The following is a 20951-nucleotide window of genomic DNA, read 5'->3' as shown; positions in this document are numbered from 1 at the left end:
ACAAGTTTCAAGATGATTAACACACACTGACACACGGCGCCTGTCGTTCTGAAAAATGAAAACTGCACTCGTTTTCACTGCTAAAGAAAAACGGCATCATCTTAGATCATATAGCATCCATCACAGTGTCATGATATTATTCAAGTTTAACAGGTTTATAAAATAAACAGCGGTATAAACAAACCCAATTCTCCATCAGTTCTGTTCAGATGTTTTCTCCATCAATCCTGTATTACTTTTTAAAAAGAGTCTCAGTGTCACAGAGAATCCCTGAGGTGTTTTACATTCAGCGAGTGCTGTGGTGTAAACTCCCGCTGATGTGCCCGACACATCGGGTCCTTCTCTCCAGTGCCCTTCCAGCGACTCGCCGTGCCACTTCAGCAGCGAAACTCGAGCCGGGCGTGGCTCTGCACCCCCCCCCCCCCTCAGCTCAGCTCCGCTCCAGCTGTACTGCCAGAGGCTTCTTTCTACTCGGGTTCTCCCGCTGATGGCTGAAGATTCCTGATCTGAAACATGGCGGGAAAAACAGAAGCGGCAAACATCAGAAAAGTACTAAAAAACATAAATACAATGAATTCAGCAATCTCGTATAGATTCATGAATCCACCGACATCATCTATGAATTTAATTACCTCGTATAGAAATTTCGCAAACCTGTCTATGAATTTAGCAAATGTTTTATATACGAAATCATGAAGTTAACAACCTCGTATACAAATTCATGAAATTAGTAATCGGGCTGTCAAATGGCCCTTTTCCACTACCCTTTTTCAGCTCGCTTCAGCCCGACACGGCTCGCGTTTCGACTACCAAAAACCAGCACGACTCAGCTCGCTTCAGCCCTGCTTAGCCCCTAAAACTCGCACCGTTTTGGAGTGGGGCTGAAGCGAGCCGAGTGAGGCTGGGGGCGTGAGCAGACACTCCCCTGTGCACTGATTGGTGAGGAGGAGTGTCCTCACATGCCCACACACGCCCCGCGAGCGCGCTGGGATCTGTAAACACCGCAAACCCGGAAGAAGAATAATTACGAATTACGAGAATTTCTGAAGCCTTATGCGCCTCGCCTCATCCATACGCTCTTGCCAGTATCTGTTGGCGTTGTCGGTGACAACAAGCCACAGCACCAAGACCAGCAACACTAACGACTCCATGTCCTCCATGTTTATTGTTTACTATTCGGGTCGTGAGACTACCGCTTAAAAGATCACTGATGTCACTGTTTGCGCTGCTTAACGACATCACCTGACGTCCACCCACTTTCACTAACTCCACCCAATGTGTCCACCCACTTCCAGCCAGCACGGTTCAGCGCGGTTGTAGTCGAAATGCAACTCCAACAGCCCCGCTCAGCTCGACTCAGCACGGCACGGCTCAGCCCGACTCAGCCGCGTTTGTAGTGGAAAAGCGGCAATTGTTAACGCGTTAATGCAAATTCTTTTTAACGGCAAAATTTTTTGACATGCGATTAACGCATGCATGTTCTGTGCCCCTCCTCCATAGTTTGGGAAATCAGGAAGTGATGTAGTGCGAGCGAGTGAGTGAGTGAGTGATGTTCCTGCCTGGCGTAAGTCATGATAAAGTGCACTTATGTACAAGATCAACTTATATTGTTGCATTCTGACCGTTTACATAAAATGTGTGTATTTTTTTTTTATAAGCTTTTGATGATCCAGACAGGAGAAAAGACAACATGTTAAGGTCCAGGGTGTGTGTGTGTTGCACACTGGAGTGAGACTTCGTTTTATTCTGAGCAATGTGTGAGTGATGGAAAAGTGTGTATAAATGCAGTTTTTGCATTTCACTGGAAAACATCTTTATGAGCTGTGTGGCTTAACAAATGCATTTCTTTAGGTTTTGTAATTTTATTTTCTTTATTTAAAGATAGCCACTACTGTTGTCCAGAGTCAACAGACTTGAACGTCTGATGGAAACGTTCGAGAGCACCCTGACTTTGGAGATGGTAAGCACTTGAGATGGCTTTCAATTGACATAATGCCCGAGCAAACTGTTTTGACATGAAATTAGACCCTCTGTCACTTTGAAAGACTTTTGGAATACCAAAAGTTGACATGAAATTGGTAAGAGCCTTCAACACAGACTTAGTCGTTATTGACCTAAGTGGATATGCTACAGGATAACGTGTAGATTGACACCACTGTCAATAGATAAAGATGTCCAGCCTTAGAGCGAGGCAATGGACCCACACAATCAACTATGAGGTGTTCAAAAGGATTGGACACTACAGGAATCTGTTGATTAGGTTTGCCGGTTAACTGGCACACATGACATGATTTTACATAGGAGGCAACATCTTTCCTCAACTTAGGCCAATAAACCCGACGCACAATCCTGTCATATGTCTTCCGCACCCCAGTGTGTCCAGCTACTTCGTTGTGAGCTAGATCTAGCACCGCTTTCCTGAACTTACAAGGAACTACTACCTGTACAAAAGAGTTGGCAAAAGTCTCTTTCTGAAACACGTACCTTCTACACAACAAGCCACCTTGTACAAAGTAGGAGGATTCATCCTCAGGTTTCTCTTGAGATGCTAAAACAAATAAAGGTTTAAGAGAAGAGTCAATCAACTGCTCTCTAATCAAATCTTCACGTGAAACCTTGAACAAGTCAGGCAAAGAACAGCGCTCAAGCTCATTCAAATTCAAAAGTTGCGACTTCTGACTCACCATTAATCACTCCCAAAGGAGGGGCTACTCTCACAGACTTACTCTCAACATCTGAGTCATCACCACCTCCAGTGGAGTCATCCAAGTTAGTGTTGGTAGTCTCTAGCTCCCCTACAGGTGATGGTAAAGAACCACTACACACAACATCAGGTTTAGTAAGAAAAGTATCATTTAAAGACACCAAATCAGAATCAAGGCCACGTTTTACCATGGCACGAGTGACAGGAAACACATCAGGCCGCCGTAAGCACTGATCAGGCTTTGGTGGTACTTCAGGCACCGAATCAAAGACAACAGGTGGCGAGACGGCCTCGGTGTTACCCCAAACCTTCCCCCCAGCTACAACCCCGATTCCAAAAAAGTTGGGACAAAGTACAAATTGTAAATAAAAACGGAATGCGATGATGTGGAAGTTTCAAAATTTCATATTTTATTCAGAATAGAACATAGATGGCATATCAGATGTTTAAACTGAGAAAATGTATCATTTAAAGAGAAAAATTAGGTGATTTTAAATTTCATGACAACACCACATCTCAAAAAAGTTGGGACAAGGCCATGTTTCCCACTGTGAGACATCTCCTTTTCTCTTTACAACAGTCTGTAAACGTCTGGGGACTGAGGAGACAAGTTGCTCAAGTTTAGGGATAGGAATGTTAACCCATTCTTGTCTAATGTAGGATTCTAGTTGCTCAACTGTCTTAGGTCTTTTTTGTCGTATCTTCCGTTTTATGATGCGCCAAATGTTTTCTATGGGTGAAAGATCTGGACTGCAGGCTGGCCAGTTCAGTACCCGGACCCTTCTTCTACGCAGCCATGATGCTGTAATTGATGCAGTATGTGGTTTGGCATTGTCATGTTGGAAAATGCAAGGTCTTCCCTGAAAGAGACGTCGTCTGGATGGGAGCATATGTTGCTCTAGAACCTGGATATACCTTTCAGCATTGATGGTGTCTTTCCAGATGTGTAAGCTGCCCATGCCACACGCACTAATGCAACCCCATACCATCAGAGATGCAGGCTTCTGAACTGAGCGCTGATAACAACTCGGGTCGTCCTTCTCCTCTTTAGTCCGAATGACACGGCGTCCCTGATTTCCATAAAGAACTTCAAATTTTGATTCGTCTGACCACAGAACAGTTTTCCACTTTGCCACAGTCCATTTTAAATGAGCCTTGGCCCAGAGAAGACGTCTGCGCTTCTGGATCATGTTTAGATACGGCTTCTTCTTTGAACTACAGAGTTTTAGCTGGCGACGGCGGATGGCACGGTGAATTGTGTTCACAGATAATGTTCTCTGGAAATATTCCTGAGCCCATTTTGTGATTTCCAATACAGAAGCATGCCTGTATGTGATGCAGTGCCGTCTAAGGGCCCGAAGATCACGGGCACCCAGTATGGTTTTCCGGCCTTGACCCTTACACACAGAGATTCTTCCAGATTCTCTGAATCTTTTGATGATATTATGCACTGTAGATGATGATATGTTCAAACTCTTTGCAATTTTACACTGTCGAACTCCTTTCTGATATTGCTCCACTATTTGTCGGCGCAGAATTAGGGGGATTGGTGATCCTCTTCCCATCTTTACTTCTGAGAGCCGCTGCCACTCCAAGATGCTCTTTTTATACCCAGTCATGTTAATGACCTATTGCCAATTGACCTAATGAGTTGCAATTTGGTCCTCCAGCTGTTCCTTTTTTGTACCTTTAACTTTTCCAGCCTCTTATTGCCCCGTCCCAACTTTTTTGAGATGTGTTGCTGTTATGAAATTTCAAATGAGCCAATATTTGGCATGAAATTTCAAAATGTCTCACTGTCGACATCTGATATGTTGTCTATGTTCTATTGTGAATACAATATCAGTTTCTGAGATTTGTAAATTATTGCATTCCGTTTTTATTTACAATTTGTACTTTGTCCCAACTTTTTTGGAATCGGGGTTGTAGATCATTGCCCAAGATAAATGAAATACCTGGGACAGGGAGACATTGACGAACTCCCACCACCACATCACCTTTGACCAGTTTTGAAGAGAGACAAACTCGATGTAATGGCACCTGAACAGGAGTCATTTCCAAACCCCTGACTAGAACGTGTTCCGGTGGAAGTACTGTCAGACAAAGGCAAAAACCCAGACAGCATAAAAGACTGAGCTGGCCCAGTGTCTCTTAATATACGTACTGGCACACTACAATGCCCATCAGGCAAAGACACAGAGCCTTTGGTAACAAAGGGAGTGTACTCTGCATCAACTTCACATTTATCTTGCTTAGAAGCAACCATAGGCCCAACACTCAGAGTATTATTTAAAGAAGACAGGGCGCTTCCACAGGAAGCCACCAGGCCAAAACTCTTGGCCTTCTCTTTCCTTTACTAAGTTCTACACAATCATATTTCATATGGCCTACCTTCTTGCAATAGTTGCAAATGACCCGTGTTGTTAGTAGTAGGACGGCTAGCATTAGCAGGGGGAGATGAGCGCGGAGCATCATTTCCCCCTCCAGACTGTTGCTGACTCTTAGGAGGGGGTCGTGTTCTGTTCTGATGGCTTACCCAGCCACTACCAGGTACACGCTTATGCGTAAGAACAAACTTATCAGCAAGAACAGCAACCTCGTTCAACTTTTGCACTTCCTGTTCAGCCAGGTGGACGGCCACAGCCTCAGGGAGACAATTCATGAAATCCTCTACGAGGACAAGTTGTCGTAGGTCTTCCCTGGAATCCGCTTTTTGTGAACAGCACCACCGGTCAAACAGACGCTCTTTCTCACGTGCAAATTCTACAAACGTTTGCTGTTCTGTCTTTCTAAACCTTTGGCGATAAGCCTCAGGGACAAGCTCATAAGCGTGGAGGATGGCCGTTTTCACATCCTCATACTTCATAGCCTGTTCTAAACTTGGAGCAGAAAACACCTCCTAGCGTCTTCCCTATAAAAACGCATTGAAGCAACAGAGGCCATACCTCCTTCGGCCATTTAAGAGTGGTTGTTACTCTCTCAAAATGAGAAAAATAACAACCATTCACACTCACACCTACGGTCAATTTAGAGTCACCAGTTAACCTAACCTGCATGTCTTTGGACTGTGGGGGAAACCGGAGCACCCGGAGGAAACCCACGCGGACATGGGGAGAACATGCAAACTCCACACAGAAAGGCCCTCGCCGGCCACGGGGCTCGAACCCAGGACCTTCTTGCTGTGAGGCGACAGTGCTAACCACTACACCACCGTGCCGCCCTTGAGAAAAATATTTCTCGACAATATTTCTATGAAGGGTGGAACAAGGCGAATATTCTTAGTGACATCAAAACCAGGTTGCGGACGGGCAGGAAGAATGGGTTGCTTCAGTTCAAGGTCAAAGAATGCTCTCGCTCCTCATTCTCCATACGCTTCAACTCGAGTTCATGCTCGAGTTTGCGAACCTCTAAAGCCCTCTTTGAGTCAATCTCTTTCTCTCTAAGAACCCTAGCCTCCCTCTCAGCCTTCAATTTCTCAAACTGTAACTGGTCTGAAGGAGGAGCTTCTGATTCCAACACTCCTTTAAGTATAAGCTGGCTCCTTATAGACTGAAACAATGTCTCTCTCAAGCGTTTCTCTTGAGTAGTTAAGGCCAGTTGATAATGCTCAGCCACTGCACGGAGTTGCACCTTGGTTAAACCAGACGACACTTCCTCAGACGGCTTGGCAATAAAACCTTCAGGGGTTGCCATTTTAACTCACAAACCAGTACAAACACTATGCCCAGTTCACACAAAAGTATAGCTATGTGTTACCTATTCTGCCACAATAGGGGTTTAAAAAAAAAACCCACCACAAGCTAGGATACCACACACAGCAAAGGGCTACCAAGCAGCCACAAAAACGATCAAAATTTGAGGTACAAAGAAAATTACAGGCTAGGCCACTAGTTCTCTTTCACACATGCAAGCTACATACAATGGCAAACAAACTGTGATACTCAAAACCGTGCACCCCACAAATGAATTGGTAACTAATAACCAGAACCAAGTAGACAAAAATCTACAAACAGCTAACTGTTTACCAATATTTAGCTTAGCTAAACACCAAGAACGTTAAAGTTCAAACAAGCACTCACTCAGTTTTAAAGTACTTCCCAAAAGGCTAAGTTACTGAGAAAAAAAACAAATAAACCAACGGAGACAATACCTCCATAACACAGTAACTTTAAATAATCTGCATACCCGTTCGCACGCGCAGCCTAAAAATAGCAAAGACAGGCTACGCAAATCACAGTGAGTCTAAAAATAGACCAGTTCACGTTCTACAAACGTGCACTTGTTTAACAAAGTTAAACAACTTGCACAGCGAACGCAGACAGCAGTAAACTAATTTATAAACTAACAAAAAAAAACCCTCACCACATCCACAAGCACGAACCAAAATACTCCCATGCATCCAGGTGAAATCGTCCATTGATTGCCGGTGTATCCTATAACGCAGTCCACCGGCGTCCTAAATACCTAACCAAAGAAGCTAACTGTCCTAGCTAGCTCTTCTGAGACATGCCGGCCTTGAGGCGACTGGATAACGCTGAACTCGCTACAGACAAGCTGCACGAAGCGTGACCCTGACAGAAGTTATAACAACTTCAGACCAGGATTGTCTCAAAATAACAACCTAAAACAATAAACAGTGCTCCGAAGGAAAGGCAAGGCCCAGCTGGAGCACTCTTCCTTAGCCGGAGACTGCACGAAATTAACTAATAACCAATGCAAACAACAGACGTTCTCACCTGAACCCACGAAAGTCTATGATCTGGATTTTCAACAGGTCTCCCGGACGAGCCGCCAAATTACGTAACGGCAGACTCGTTTACCATCACATAAGGAGGGACAAGACACAAAATGGTTCAAATCAATAATAAAAATTTATTATTACCAGTATTAATAATCAATCAAATAGGCAGGGCCGGATTAACATGGCCAGGGGCCCCTAGGCTACAAGTTGCTGTAGGCCCCCCCCGGCCACCACCATCTTATCCTATCTACCTGTAAAGAACTGTCTATTTTCTACATTTTAAAGTTTTTTTTTCATTATTAAACTTTGTACAGCTGGGCCAGCAAAAACAGAACACCAAAAACTATAAGGTTTAGATTGACAACAACTTAGCACAACTTGCACTTGCCAGTTGGGTTTCATTAGGTTTAAAAAACCCTGTTAGTTTTGGTATATTGCTCAATAGAGCTTTGTCACGTTGGGCTTTTTGCCCTTGCGCTTTTGAGCACCGCTCTTGTATTTTCTGTCACACATGTTCACTGTTCAACTGTGGAGTGACGTCGTGCGTGACGTCTAACGTTTATATATGGAAGGCGGATTTGCCTCACCCAATCAGCGTCCATTTATTTAAATATTCATTTTGAGCCAATGAATATGAAGGTTTTTTTTTTTTCTTTTGACCAATTGGGGGCCCCCCTGCGAGGCAGGGGGCGTGGGGGCCCCTAGGCTGAAGCCATATGAAGCCTGTGCGGTGATCCGGGCGTGCAAATAGGGGTATGAAAAAGATGATCAATGTCGTGCATGAGTGGGTGAATGAATGCATCAGTATGTTAGGTAAATAAATGAGAAAGTAAGAGCTAAAGAAATGTAAAGGGGGACAGACTGAGAAAGGAGTCAAAGTACCTGTGTGAGAGAAAATATCAAAAATAGTGCCTACAAAAACCGAAAAGAAGTGCTTCCAGCCCCCTTGAGAGAGAGACAGGAACCCTTTTATAGCCCCACCCTAAATACAGGTGCAGACAATAAAGCACTCAGGCTCAGGTTCAGCCCACGCCCGTGCACTGGCAGGGCCAACCTGAAAGGGGCGCAGATGGGCGTCACAATTCATGAATTTAGCAATATCGTGTGCAACTTCATGAATGTAGCCACCCTATCTACAAATTCATGAATTCAGTATTCTCGTCTGTAAATCTAACCACCTCATCTCTAGCCGCTTTATCCTGTTCTACAGGGTCGCAGGCAAGCTGGATCCTATCCCAGCTGACTACGGGCGAAAGGCGGGGTACACCCTGGACAAGTCACCAGGTCATCACAGGGCTGACACATAGACACAGACAACCATTCACACTCACATTCACACCTACGGTCAATTTAGAGTCACCAGTTAACCTAACCTGCATGTCTTTGGACTGTGGGGGAAACCGGAGCACCCGGAGGAAACCCACACGGACACGGGGAGAACATGCAAACTCCGCACAGAAAGGCCCTCGCCGGCCCCGGGGCTCAAACCCAGACCTTCTTGCTGTGAGGCGACAGCGCTAACCACTACGCCACCGTGCCGCCCCCTAACCACCTCATATATAAATCAAACTTGTTCATGAAGTTTACAGCATTGTTTTACAAATTCATGAATTGAGCAACCTCGTATACAAATTCAGTGACCTTGTCTATAGGTTCATGCATTTAGCAACCTCATTTATGAAATTCATGAAACTAGCAACCTTGTGTATGAATTTTGCAACCTCGTACACTAACGAATTTAGAACCCTCATCTATGAATTCAGCAACATCTTCATTAATTTAGAAAACTCTAAAAGGAATGAATGAATTTAGCAACCTTGCCCATGATTTCGCAAGCACTTATACAAGTTCATGAAATTAACAACCTTGTTCATTAATCAATCTCTTATAGAAATTCAAGAATTTAGCAAACTCGTCTATAAATTTAACAACATTGTAAACAAAATCATGAATTCAGAAATGTTATCTGTAAATCTAGCCACCTCGTATCTGAATTCATGAAATTAGCAACTTCAGTCATACATTTAACAAAGTGTTCTATGAATTCAGCAACCTCATACACGAATTCAGCAACCCCATCGATAAATTTAGCTACCTTGCGGTATGAATTCAGGAACCTCCCCTACAAATTTTACAACCTCATTTAAAAATGTAGCACCCTCATCTATGAATTTAGCTGCACAGACTTGCAGCTGTAACTGCAGCAAAAGGTGGCTATACAAAGTATTGACTTGGGGGGGGGGGGGGGGGGGACTACCTATGCACACCCCATATTTCTGTTGTTTTCATCTTAATTATTGTTTGTGTCACAATTTAAAAAAAAAAAAAAAATGCACCTTTAAAAGTTGTGTAAATCAAATGGTGCTAACCCCCCCCCCCCCCAATCCATTTTAATTCCAGCTTGTAATGCGACAAAACAGGACGAACACCAAGGGGGATGAATACTTTTGCAAGACGCTGTACCTTTAATACAAATTCACGAACTTAACATTTACACTCACCGGCCACTTTAATAGGAACTTCTTGTTGATTCTAAGATCCCTGTTCTTGGCTGCAGGAGTGGAACCCAGTGTGTTGTTCTGCTGTTGCATGCTGAGCTGCTTTTCTGCTCACCACGGTTGTAAATTATATGAGTGTGGCAGTGGGGGCGTGGTCAAGCGCCGTTCTGTGACCGGAGGGCGGAGTCAGGGAAGGTAAATGGCAGAATCACTGCACCTGAGGTTAATGTGTTTGTGTGTCTTCCCCAGTGACCGCGCCCTATGTAAGGAGAGAGAGCGAGAGCAGAGGGAGCTCTCTCCCCAACCAGACGACTGGAGTGTGTGCGTGTGGCTGAGAGAGTGAAATTGACACTGAAAAGTGAAAATAAAAGAGTTTTGTGAACTCAGTTCTGGCCTGCCGTCCCTCTGTGCTCCACCCACCCATACGAACTGCTACAGTGGTGCTGAAACCCGGGAGTTGGAGCGCAGAAGCAGAACAGCCCCATGGAGTCCTCCCCTTTCGCCAACCTGGTCCACGCCCTCGCCACAGGCCAGCACCAGGCGCTACTCGCCCTCCGGAAGGAGCAGGAACAGCGGTTCGAGGCCCTGGTGTTGGCTCAGCAGGAAGAGCGACAGGCGTTCCGGCACCTCCTCGTGTCGGCAGGGTCCACCAATTCCACGGCCGCAGGCCTGTCCCCCCTCACCCTAACGGAAGATGGGCCCACAGGACGACCCCAAGGCCTTCCTCACGCTCTTTGAGCAGGTAGCAGAGACCTCGGGGTGGCCGGTGGAACAGCGCGGCACGCCTCCTCCCCCTGCTAACGGGAGAGGCGCAGCTGGCCGCGCTACAGCTCCCCGCCGACTGGCCTACGCGGACCTTCGCCAGGCCATCCTCCAGCGTGTGGGGCGCACCCCCGAGCAACAACGGCAGCGCTTCCGTGGTTTGCGCTTGGAAGAAGTTGGCCGGCCGTTCGCATTTGGCCAGTAACTCCGGGACGCCTGCAGGCGGTGGTTGAAGGCCGACAACCGTGACGCCGAGGGAATCATCGACCAGGTGGTGCTGGAGCAGTTCATCGTGCGCCTACCAGCCGGAACTGCAGAGTGGGTCCAGTGCCACCGCCCGGCGTCGCTGGATCAGGCAATTGAGCTGGCGGAGGACCATTTGGCGGCTGTCCCGATGGCAGGACAGCAGACAACCTCTTCTCTCCTCTCCCCCTCTCCTCCTGTGTCTTATCCTCGCCCCGTTCCCCCACCGCGGAGGCGGGGGCCGGCGCCACCCCAGCCGGCTTGCCGCACCCGCGGTGCCCTCCCGTTTCTCCCTTCTGTGTCTGTCTCTCCCCCCCCTCAGGTGAGTGAGCCCCAGAGCACCAGTGCGGAGAGGAAGCCCGGGCTGGTTTGCTGGCGCTGCGGGGAGCCAGGCCACGTCCAACAGCAGTGCTCAGTAATGGAGGTGGGCATGGTGGTTTGGATCCCCGACGCGCCAGGAGCCACCCTCGATCGGGCCGGAGCGTATTGCATACCGGTGAGTGTCCAAGGGGATACATATCAGGCGTTGGTGGATTCTGGTTGTAATCAGACCTCAATCCACCAAAACCTGGTGCAAGACGAGGCACTGGGGGGAGCACAATTGGTGAAGGTGTTGTGTGTGTGCACGGGGATGTTCACAAAACTCTTATTTTCACTTTTCAGTGTCAATTTCACACTCTCAGCCACACACGCACGCACACACTCCAGTCGTCTGGTTGGGGAGAGAGCTCCCTCTGCTCTCGCTCTCTCTCCTTACATAGGGCGCGGTCACTGGGGAAGACACACAAACACATTAATTAACCTCAGGTGCAGTGATTCTGCCACTTACCTTCCCTGACTCCACCCTCCGGTCACAGACCGACGCTTGACCACACCCCCGCTGCCACGAGTTACTATATCCTTCCTGGCCAAAAAGCTCGAACCAATCTGGGGTGGGTTTCCCAAAAGCCTCTTAAAGTGCATATTCTGGACCAATTTCGTGGGTTTTTTTTTATATGAAAGTATGTCCCTTTACACACTCATCCAGAAGGGTAATTTTGCACAAGGCCATCTGTCTACAGCAGAAAAAAAATAAAATAAAACGCATCTGGAAAAATCCCAAGGGAGTCTGGAGCCAGATTCGTGACGTCACCTGCGGAAGCGCCAGCAGGCTGCGCGAGCTTTGCACGGTTTCAGTGCACAGCCTGTGTAGACCAAGCGCTCCCATTTCTCTCTCATTGTCCGGTCTTTTGGAAAACGATGAGTACTAATCCCATCAAGATTGGTGTTGCTACACCCTCCTACGATACATCTGTTAACCATTTTAATAATTACGCGATAACGTTGAAGAAATTTGCAGAAAACCACCAGGTCGTTTTCTCATAAACAAACCAGCGCTGACGTAGGATTCAGAGGGAGGCGTCCCGCACGCAACGTCACGAAAATCAATGTTTGCCGGGAAATCCAAATGTCAAGTTTTTTCAGAGGCGGACCAATTCGCCTCAAATGGCTCGATTTCAACTGAATTTTTCTGGTATTGTGCAAGGGAAAAAAATTGCAGAGTATGCAGGATGTTACAGATATTTGGCCAAAGTTTAATATAAAATAGGAGAATTACATTGATCTTGCTCCTGAATTTACCCGTGATATGCACTTTAACACCAAGAGCATCTTTATTAGGAGAGAGTGTGTTCATTGTGATGCTTGCTCTACTATTTAACAAATGATCTTTATGCTGCGATGCTTTTGGGAAACCCAGGCCTATCCATTTTATTATCCATTTTCCTCTGACCTGGTCCTGGGTTCGAGCTAGAGGTCTGCGCAGGTCGGATTTTTCAGTCCCGCTCCCACCCGCAAAGAATTATGATTTTTCAGTCCCGCTCCCGCCTGCAAAGAATTATGATTTTCAGTCCTGCTCCCGCCCGCCATATTTTGTCCCGCTCCCACCCGCAAATCCTGCATGATGCAGACGTCCGCGTTATTCCTCATAAAGTTCTTGTCTTGACACAGCGTAATGGTGCCCCGCCCCCTACTTTGAGTGGATTTGAGCATAAATATCTACAGCTCACGTTCACGTTTGTTATTATTTACCTTGTTTCTGAATTCGGAATGTTGAAATGGCAACATGTAGACCTAATAATTATTTAAGTAGGCTAATCATTTAAGTATTCGCTCTCCCGTGGTGCGTCTCCTATGAATAATTAGTGTGAAAGGAGAGATGGATCGCACTCTTGAACTTATTCTTTTAGTTACATTTCTTTTCAGTTGTTTTTAGCAGCAGAAGGAGACAAACGTTTCAGCTGTTGCTTTCGTCAGTGTCTCTAATAATAATAATAATAATAATAAACAATAAAAAAAGACAGGCGAGCACGTAATTCCAAGTGGAAATTTGGTATATTTATTGTTCAGCCATACAAAACATTAGGCTAACCCAGTTTACATTTGTAAAGCATTTCTAACTAAAATGTCCGATTTCAGGACTCTTGACTTTTTAACGGTAAATGTACCTCTTTTTAAAGCAGCACTTACTTTTGAAGCACTGTGAGCTTCAGTAGAGGAGCTCTGCTCTTCTGCCATGATCGGAGATCTCAAACACAGAAGAGGAAAGGAATCGGAAACGTACGAGAGATATTTATCCTCTCCTGGATCAGAATCAGAATTCTGATGACCAGCTCATCTAAGGTGTCATTGAGGCATCATGTTAGTGTGGGTCACTGGAGGCTGGGTGTGAACGGCGAGTCATTAGAGTGATCAAAGGATTGCCCGTTAGGGTGATCAATGGCAAATTTAAGATGCCATTCCTCACTCAATCTGGCAATCTGACTCTCTCTGCAAATTTAGGCATCTTAAAATGTTTTTATTAATGCCAAATAAAATATCCAGCACAAATTATATATGATGGACATAAATTAATAATTTATAAATTTTATTTTAAACACATTTTTAGTTAGCGGGACTGCAGCTTATCACCGCTCCCGCCCGCATATGTGCACTCCTGCTCCCGCCCGCGCCCGCAATGAGCTTTCAAAATTTGTCCCGCGCCGCACTGCTTTGCGGCGGGTCCCGCGGGACTCCCGCGGGACTGCAGGGCTCTAGTTCGAGCCCAGCGGCCGATGAGGGCCTTTCTGTGTGGAGTTTGCACGTTCTCTCCGCGTCTGCGTGGGTTTCCTCCGGGTGCTCCGGTTTCCTCCACAGTCCAAAGACAAGCAGTTAGGTTAACATAGGACGGCCCTGGGCTGAAGTGCCCAAGAGTGGCGGCGCGCACGTACGCAGCGGCTTTGCTCTCCTATGATGAACTAAATTTCATTGTACATTTGTGCAGTGACAAAGGCATTCTATTCTATTCTATCTCCCTTATTAACAATGCGTTTGTTTCCACCCACAGAACTGTCACTCACTCACTCAGTGTTTTTGGCACCATTCTATCTGTGTAAACTCTAGAGACTGTTGTGAGTGAAAACCCCAGGAGATCAGCAGTTTCTGAAACACTCAAACCAACACCCGTGCCACAGTGAAAGAAAGTCACACTGAGATCGCAATGTTTCCCGTTCTGATGTCTGAACATTAACTGAAGCTCTTGATTTGCATCTGCGTGATTTGATGCATCGTGCTGCTGTCGAGGGATCGGCTGATTAGAGAACCGCGTCAAACAGTTATACAAGTGGATGTAGGGGTGTTCCTAATAAAGTGGCCAGTGAGTCTATATTCACATTACCCATGAATTTAATCAATCATTCTTACACAAATTGAGCCAACACCGATGTAAATCACATTCTAGATGATCTCTGCACATCTTTAAAATTCACATATTATGTAATTTTAGTGAAAACACGGACATGCTGTGTGCTCTCAGAGCTGCTCGTCACCGTCAGCCTCATGTTGGTCGACTCTTTCCTGTTCCTGTCAACCTGACCTACCCTTCCAGCATGCTTTGGTTTCTCTGCTATCCTGCTCTGCCTCTTTGCCTCCCTGCAGCTCTCTGGATCTCGTGTAGCCCCTGAGGCCACGTCACTGCTGGAAACAAGCGCAAACAGTCAAATGTCACAGCGGAGATCATCAGCTTTCTCAGGTATAATGAGCTCTCTGTAGCACGGACCAGCAGCGAACAAATACAGCCAATTAACAAACTATGCATGTTGTTGTTAAACCAGGGCTGCATATAAGGAGGAGGATGACAAAAAAAAAAAAATCCGTCACGGTCCTTCGTTTCCGAACTTGTCGTCCTATCTGGCAGCTTTGCATACACAGCCGGCTCTTTGACTACTCCCCTGCAGCTTTGCTAATGCTTGCCCTTTTGTGCCTCTTAATTCTGCCCGGGATAAACAGGTTTTGTGCATGCAAAATTATTCACGCTCGCATAAAATTAGCTGGAGAAACAATCAGACGTGTATAATAACAGTCCGCAGCAGTGCGTTATGAATTTGAAGTGGGAGAACGAGACGTTTGTGGATACCCAGGAAAGCAAAGCTTATCAAATAAAGCTTGATAAATGTGCACCGAATGAAACTAGTCAATCATTTTAATGTCTAAGAGGAGCCCTGAGGAGAATAAATAAGCAATCAGGACCTCATGTGGTGCGAGCAAATGAGTGCGAGGCACAATTAGGGAGGGTCACATTCACACAGGGGTCTGAGTACACCAAACACACTGATGACAGATGTGTGTAAGATTGGGGGGGGGCGAGAATGAACTCGAGATGGAGTCTATGGCACTCTAGGTCTACAATTTATCCAAGTTCTGGATAAAGTGGGCCCTTAAAAGTGAGAAAGACCGAGATAAGATCAAAGTACAAATATCACATATGGTGTACGAAGAAGACGACCGGATGAGAACGCGAGTGGGAGAACGTGGGTTTCTTTTCTGTAGTCCAACAGACGAACAGGCCCCACAGCACGCGCTTTCAAAGGCAAATCAAAGTTATTAACTATTCAATCACATAAAGGAGGTGAAGGCGTGAAAGGTTGCGGACCAAAGCACTTTTGCTTCAGTGCATTAAGAGCCGCTCTGTGCGAAAAGAAAATAGATTGCCTCCCAGTAAGACGTCTGTGTGCTCTACCCCCCACCACCCACCCCTATTTTTTTCCCCCCTGCTAATAACAGCAATCTGCTCTGAAAATCTAATCCTAAGTGCCATTTACACGACATCCACATATAACTTCTGCTTGGAAAAGCGTAGAATACGAGGGGGTTTTTTTTATTCCTTGATATCCAAATAAACAGGACAGGCTCTCTATCAGCCAGAGGGATGTTACAGTGAGTGAACTGGAAAGAGCAAAGTGCTAATGAATAGTGGGGATTTTTTTTTTGGATGAAAGCATCTTATCAACACGATGTTCTTTTTATTTCCCTTTAAAATGTGCAGGGAAAATGCCAGCAGTTTAAGGAAAGAGTGACTATAAAGCCCCCTACCAATGATGCTCAGGAACTCTCAGAAACTGCTGAGGGTAAAAGTCTGTGTATCTTTATGCCAAAATTAGGAATAGATTTAAAAAGAAATTTGAATGTTTCTTCTGCCAGGGTTTGTGTTATTGGTCCACTGTTGATAGTCAATCAATTATTAAGTGACCTCCATGTCAGAACGTTGTATTCTATGAATATAGCCTCAAGCAGCAATCTGCAGGGTCCAAGCAGCCTTTGAGTGGCCAAAGAGACCAGTGATGAAGATAATGTTCAAGCTTTGTGACAGTAGCTTAGTGTTAACCCCCTGAAATCTGATTGGTTGATTTTTTTTTTTTTTAAATAACCCAGTCTGTCACAAAAATTTCAGCTAGATCGGTTCACGAGAAACATCTGTTTGAGCTCCAAACTTTGTTGATGTCCTCAGAATGCAGAAGTCTTTTTTCCATGCAATCAGTCATGAGGTACAGCTATTAGAGTAAATAAAGCCCCGCCCCACAAAGAGTGATTGGCATGTGTCTGCCGTACTGATGACGAATCTCAACATTCAGTCTTCACCGAGTACTACGGCACCAGTTTGGTGAAAACATACAATAAACTGTAAAAACCTTAGGACTGGTTATCAAGAGTATGTTTCACATATTATGCAAATTATCTCAATGCTGAAGTGGGTGGAGCTAAATTGCAAAGCTGCTTGCACGAAGCTATCAGGAAAAGAACGGCTCACATTTCTCAAGACAGGACCCAAAGTGTACAACGCTGTGCTGCAGTAACACCATACATACACTACATGGCCAAAAGTATGTGAACACCTGAACATCACACCAATATGTGGTTCTTCTTCAAACAAAGCTGGAAGCACACAATTGTACAGAATGTCTTTGTATGCTGGAGCGTTACAGTTTCCCTTTCCTGGAACTACAAGGTCCAAACCTGCTCCAGAATCACAATGTCCCTGTGCACAAATCGAGCTCCATGAAGACATAGGGTGCATCTGAAATGGGGAAAGTGCTGTCTCAGGAAGACGTCCAACATGACAGAGACGCATCAAGAACTGTTCAAAATGGATCCAACTCTCGTTTCATGTCTTCTAAGATGCTTTCAAACTGCCCCAATTGAAGACATCATCGAAGGATCCTCAATGCTGCTTATTACCCATAAATCTGTGTGGCAGCTCCCTCAACATTGGAATTAAAAAAAAAAAAGGGGGGGGGGGGGTGACCAAAGCTTTACAGATATTCCAAATTCATTTTGCTTTATTTTGCTTAAATTTTTGAAAAGTTACCAATAAACAAACATTGTACCATCTTATAACCCTGTGACTGTAACCAACTAAATTTGTTTGATATGAATTATGATGAATCTGTTAACCAACCAAGTATAGCTCTGGCGTGCTGACATCACATGTTACAGTAAACACTATCTTACAAGGTCATTAGAAATTAACGTTCTTAGAAGACGCCTTCAGTCGAAAGTCATACCTTATGAGACACCTGTCTATTACAGCAGCATGGCAACAAGTCAGCAAACTATAGTTCTGAACGCAGCCAGGGTTTGCCGAGGTTGGACTGGAAGTACTTGCGCACCCTACACAGAGCCCTAACCTCGACCTTTGGGATGAACTGGACCTCCTCACTTCCCCAACATCAGTTCCTGACCTCACTAATGCTCTTATGGCTGAATGAACACACATCTAGTGGAAAGACTTCCAGAAGAATGGGACGTTCAACAAGCATATATGGGTGTGATGATCAGATGTCCACAAACTTCTGGCCACACAGTGAACCTTCGGTAATAACTTGTATGCCTGCTGTTCATCTTTGTAACGGTCCTTAAAGTGCATGTCACGGGTAAATTCAGGAGCAAGATCAATGTAATTCTATTTTATATTAAACTTTGGTCAAATATCTGTCACATTTTGTGCATTTTTTTTTACCTTGCGCAATACCAGAAAAATTCAGTTGAAATCGAGCCATTTGAGGCGAACTGGTCCGCCTCTGAAAAAACTTGGCATTTGGATTTCCGGGCAAACATTGATTTTCGTGACGTCGCGTGCGGGACGCCTCCCTCTGAATCCTACGTCAGCGCTGGTTTGTTTATGAGAAAACGACCTGGTGGTTTTCTGCAAATTTCTTCAACGTTATCGCGTAATTATTAAAATGGTTAACAGATGTATCGTAGGAGGGTGCAGCAACACCAATCTTGATGGGATTAGTACTCATCGTTTCCCAACAGACCGGACAATGAGAGAGAAATGGGAGCGCTTGGTCTACACAGGCTGTGCACTGAAACCGTGCAAAGCTCTCGCAGCTTGCTGGCGCTTCCGCAGGTGATGTCACGAATCTGGCTCCAGACTCCCTTGGGATTTTTCCAGACGTGTTTTATTTTATTTTTTCTGCTGTAGACAGATGGCCTTGTGCAAAATTACCCTTCTGGATGAGTGTGTAAACGGACATACTTTCATATAAAAAACCCCATGAAATTGGTCCAGAATATGCACTTTAACCTTTGCCATATCTTCTGAACAATTTTGGGATCTTCTCAGTTAACCTTTGTGGCATTCCATAGTTCCCCAGACACACTCTTCCTCACATTCTCTATCTGATAGTAATTATCAGATGCCATATATTTCCTTTTCCAGATCAGGTTTGCAGACTAACAGGGTCAAGTAGTATTGTTGTATAGTTACATTAAGATCACCAGAACCCACATATGCCTTAAAAATCAAATCAAGCACTTCACTTCCTGATTTGTTTGAACGCAATCTCTCTCCACTGACGGTCCTGCAGGCTTTCTGCACGTCTTCGAACATTAACTGAGCTTCATTTAGTCACACAGCTACGTTGAATGAGCAGAGTGTGTTAATGTGTGTGTATAATTTTCCATCCCTGTACACTCTGGTTTCTGTCTCTTTCTGAATGATTAGTCAAGAGAGTCCTGGTCTCCGGGGTGATTATCCACTTAATGCTCTAGTAACCATTACCCTCTCCTGTAACTCAGTAAAGTTTAGTAAAGTGGAGCACTTTGAGTAGGTCTGCGCCTTCAGCACTGACATTAACACGGATGAAGGTGCAGGACGGTGTGTGAGACTGACAGGATGTGACAGCAGCCATTAGTGGACCTGGTCCTGGGCCAGAACCTAAATGGGTTCTGCTGTGTTGCAGAAGCCAATTTTGTGTTTCCCACGTCAAAAGATTCCTCCCAAAGTTTCTCCTTACAATTACACATCGTTAGAGAAGATAAGCGAATGTCCATGGAGCAGAATCATGTCTGTGAAACGACAGGCCTTAATGGAGCTAGTGCATCACACACCGCTGTTTATTAAAGATAAGACACACACACACACACACACCAGAAATGGTTCCTCAAAAACTTTTCACATGGTTTTAGCTTTCTAATAGGGTTTAACTTTGAACTTTTTTGGCGGAGGTGAAAGAAGAATTTCTGGTGAAGGGTTCAAAACGATCAGAGATGAACAAAGTACCCAACTTCATTACTCAAGTCAAAGTACAGATCCCACTGGTCAAATGTTACTCTGATACAAGTGAAAATTGTACGATCACATTTTTACTCAAGTTAAAGTACTGAAGTACTTGCTTTTAAAAATACTTAAGTATTAAAAGTACATTTTCTGTCAACACATCATTGTATTATTGCCACAGTGCTTACAAAACCTAACGCCAAAGACAGAAATATGAATTCACAAAATGCTGTGCCATCATGGGGGTTTAACGTTAAGCTAGCTAGTCAGTGAAGCTCCACCTGACATGCTAGCAAACTCTTTTCAAACTCAAAATCATATTGGGTAGTTAACGCTACTAGAAAAGAAAGATTTCTACATTGTATATTTGGCAAGATTATGCTAAAACCTATTTCTGAAAGGACTTCAGATAAGTTAACATTATTCATGTTAGCGTAACTCTGTTTTTACATGCTAACTAACAGCGTCCAAGTTAACTAGCTATGTGTTATCGTTAGACGTGCACAAGGCTACGGCAACTTGGCGGGCAAATCCATAGAAAGTCATTTGACTAACCAGACTGCATAGCTATTGCAACGTTATCGCTAGCTCTAAAAGCACAGACAGCTTCGTTGCAAGCTTTCTCTTGGAATAAAACGTTTATATTCCTCAATATGCTTCCGCAGGTCAGACGGCAAGGTTTTGTAGGCCGTGATGTGGTTCGTTTTCGGCAAACATTTAAAACGAAACGAATCTTTAATTCTTTCAGAAAACTGAAACATGGTTTCATGGGCCATGAGTGCATGCATTCCACAGAAGAACCGCCTCCTTCCATTCTGCCATCAACTGATCGTGTTAAACAACGCTGCTGAGACATCACTGATCTTGATTTTATACAGTCTATGGACGTGACGTGACCCTAGTGATCACTGATCGGCTGTCTCAGTGTCACCTGCGAAAAAACCAATCACGTTTTAGAAAAGAAAAAACATCCACTTTCAAAGCTGCTTCATAAGAACGAGGACCTTGACAGAAATGTAGTGGAGTAAAAAGTACGATATTTGCCTTTCAAATGTAGTGAAGTTAAAGTCATAAGTTTCCAAAAAAAAATACTCAAGTAAAAGTACAGATACTCAAAAAGTGTACTTAAGTACAGTACTCAAGTAA

General features: G+C 44.8%; 1 protein-coding gene across 1 annotated transcript in view; it reads right to left on the bottom strand.

Moving 5' to 3' along the window:
- The window catches only part of LOC132899782 (polyamine-modulated factor 1-binding protein 1), a 298473-nt gene continuing 277522 nt past the window's right edge, over window positions 1-20951 (bottom strand). Inside the window, 1 exon segment of the mRNA XM_060941901.1 lies at window positions 1-506. Coding sequence (XP_060797884.1) covers window positions 431-506 — 76 coding nt within the window. The 3' untranslated portion in view covers window positions 1-430.

Source organism: Neoarius graeffei, chromosome 15 (assembly GCF_027579695.1).
Source record: "Neoarius graeffei isolate fNeoGra1 chromosome 15, fNeoGra1.pri, whole genome shotgun sequence".
NCBI classification, from domain to species: domain Eukaryota; kingdom Metazoa; phylum Chordata; class Actinopteri; order Siluriformes; family Ariidae; genus Neoarius; species Neoarius graeffei.
This window is presented reverse-complemented; position numbering and strand designations above follow the sequence as displayed.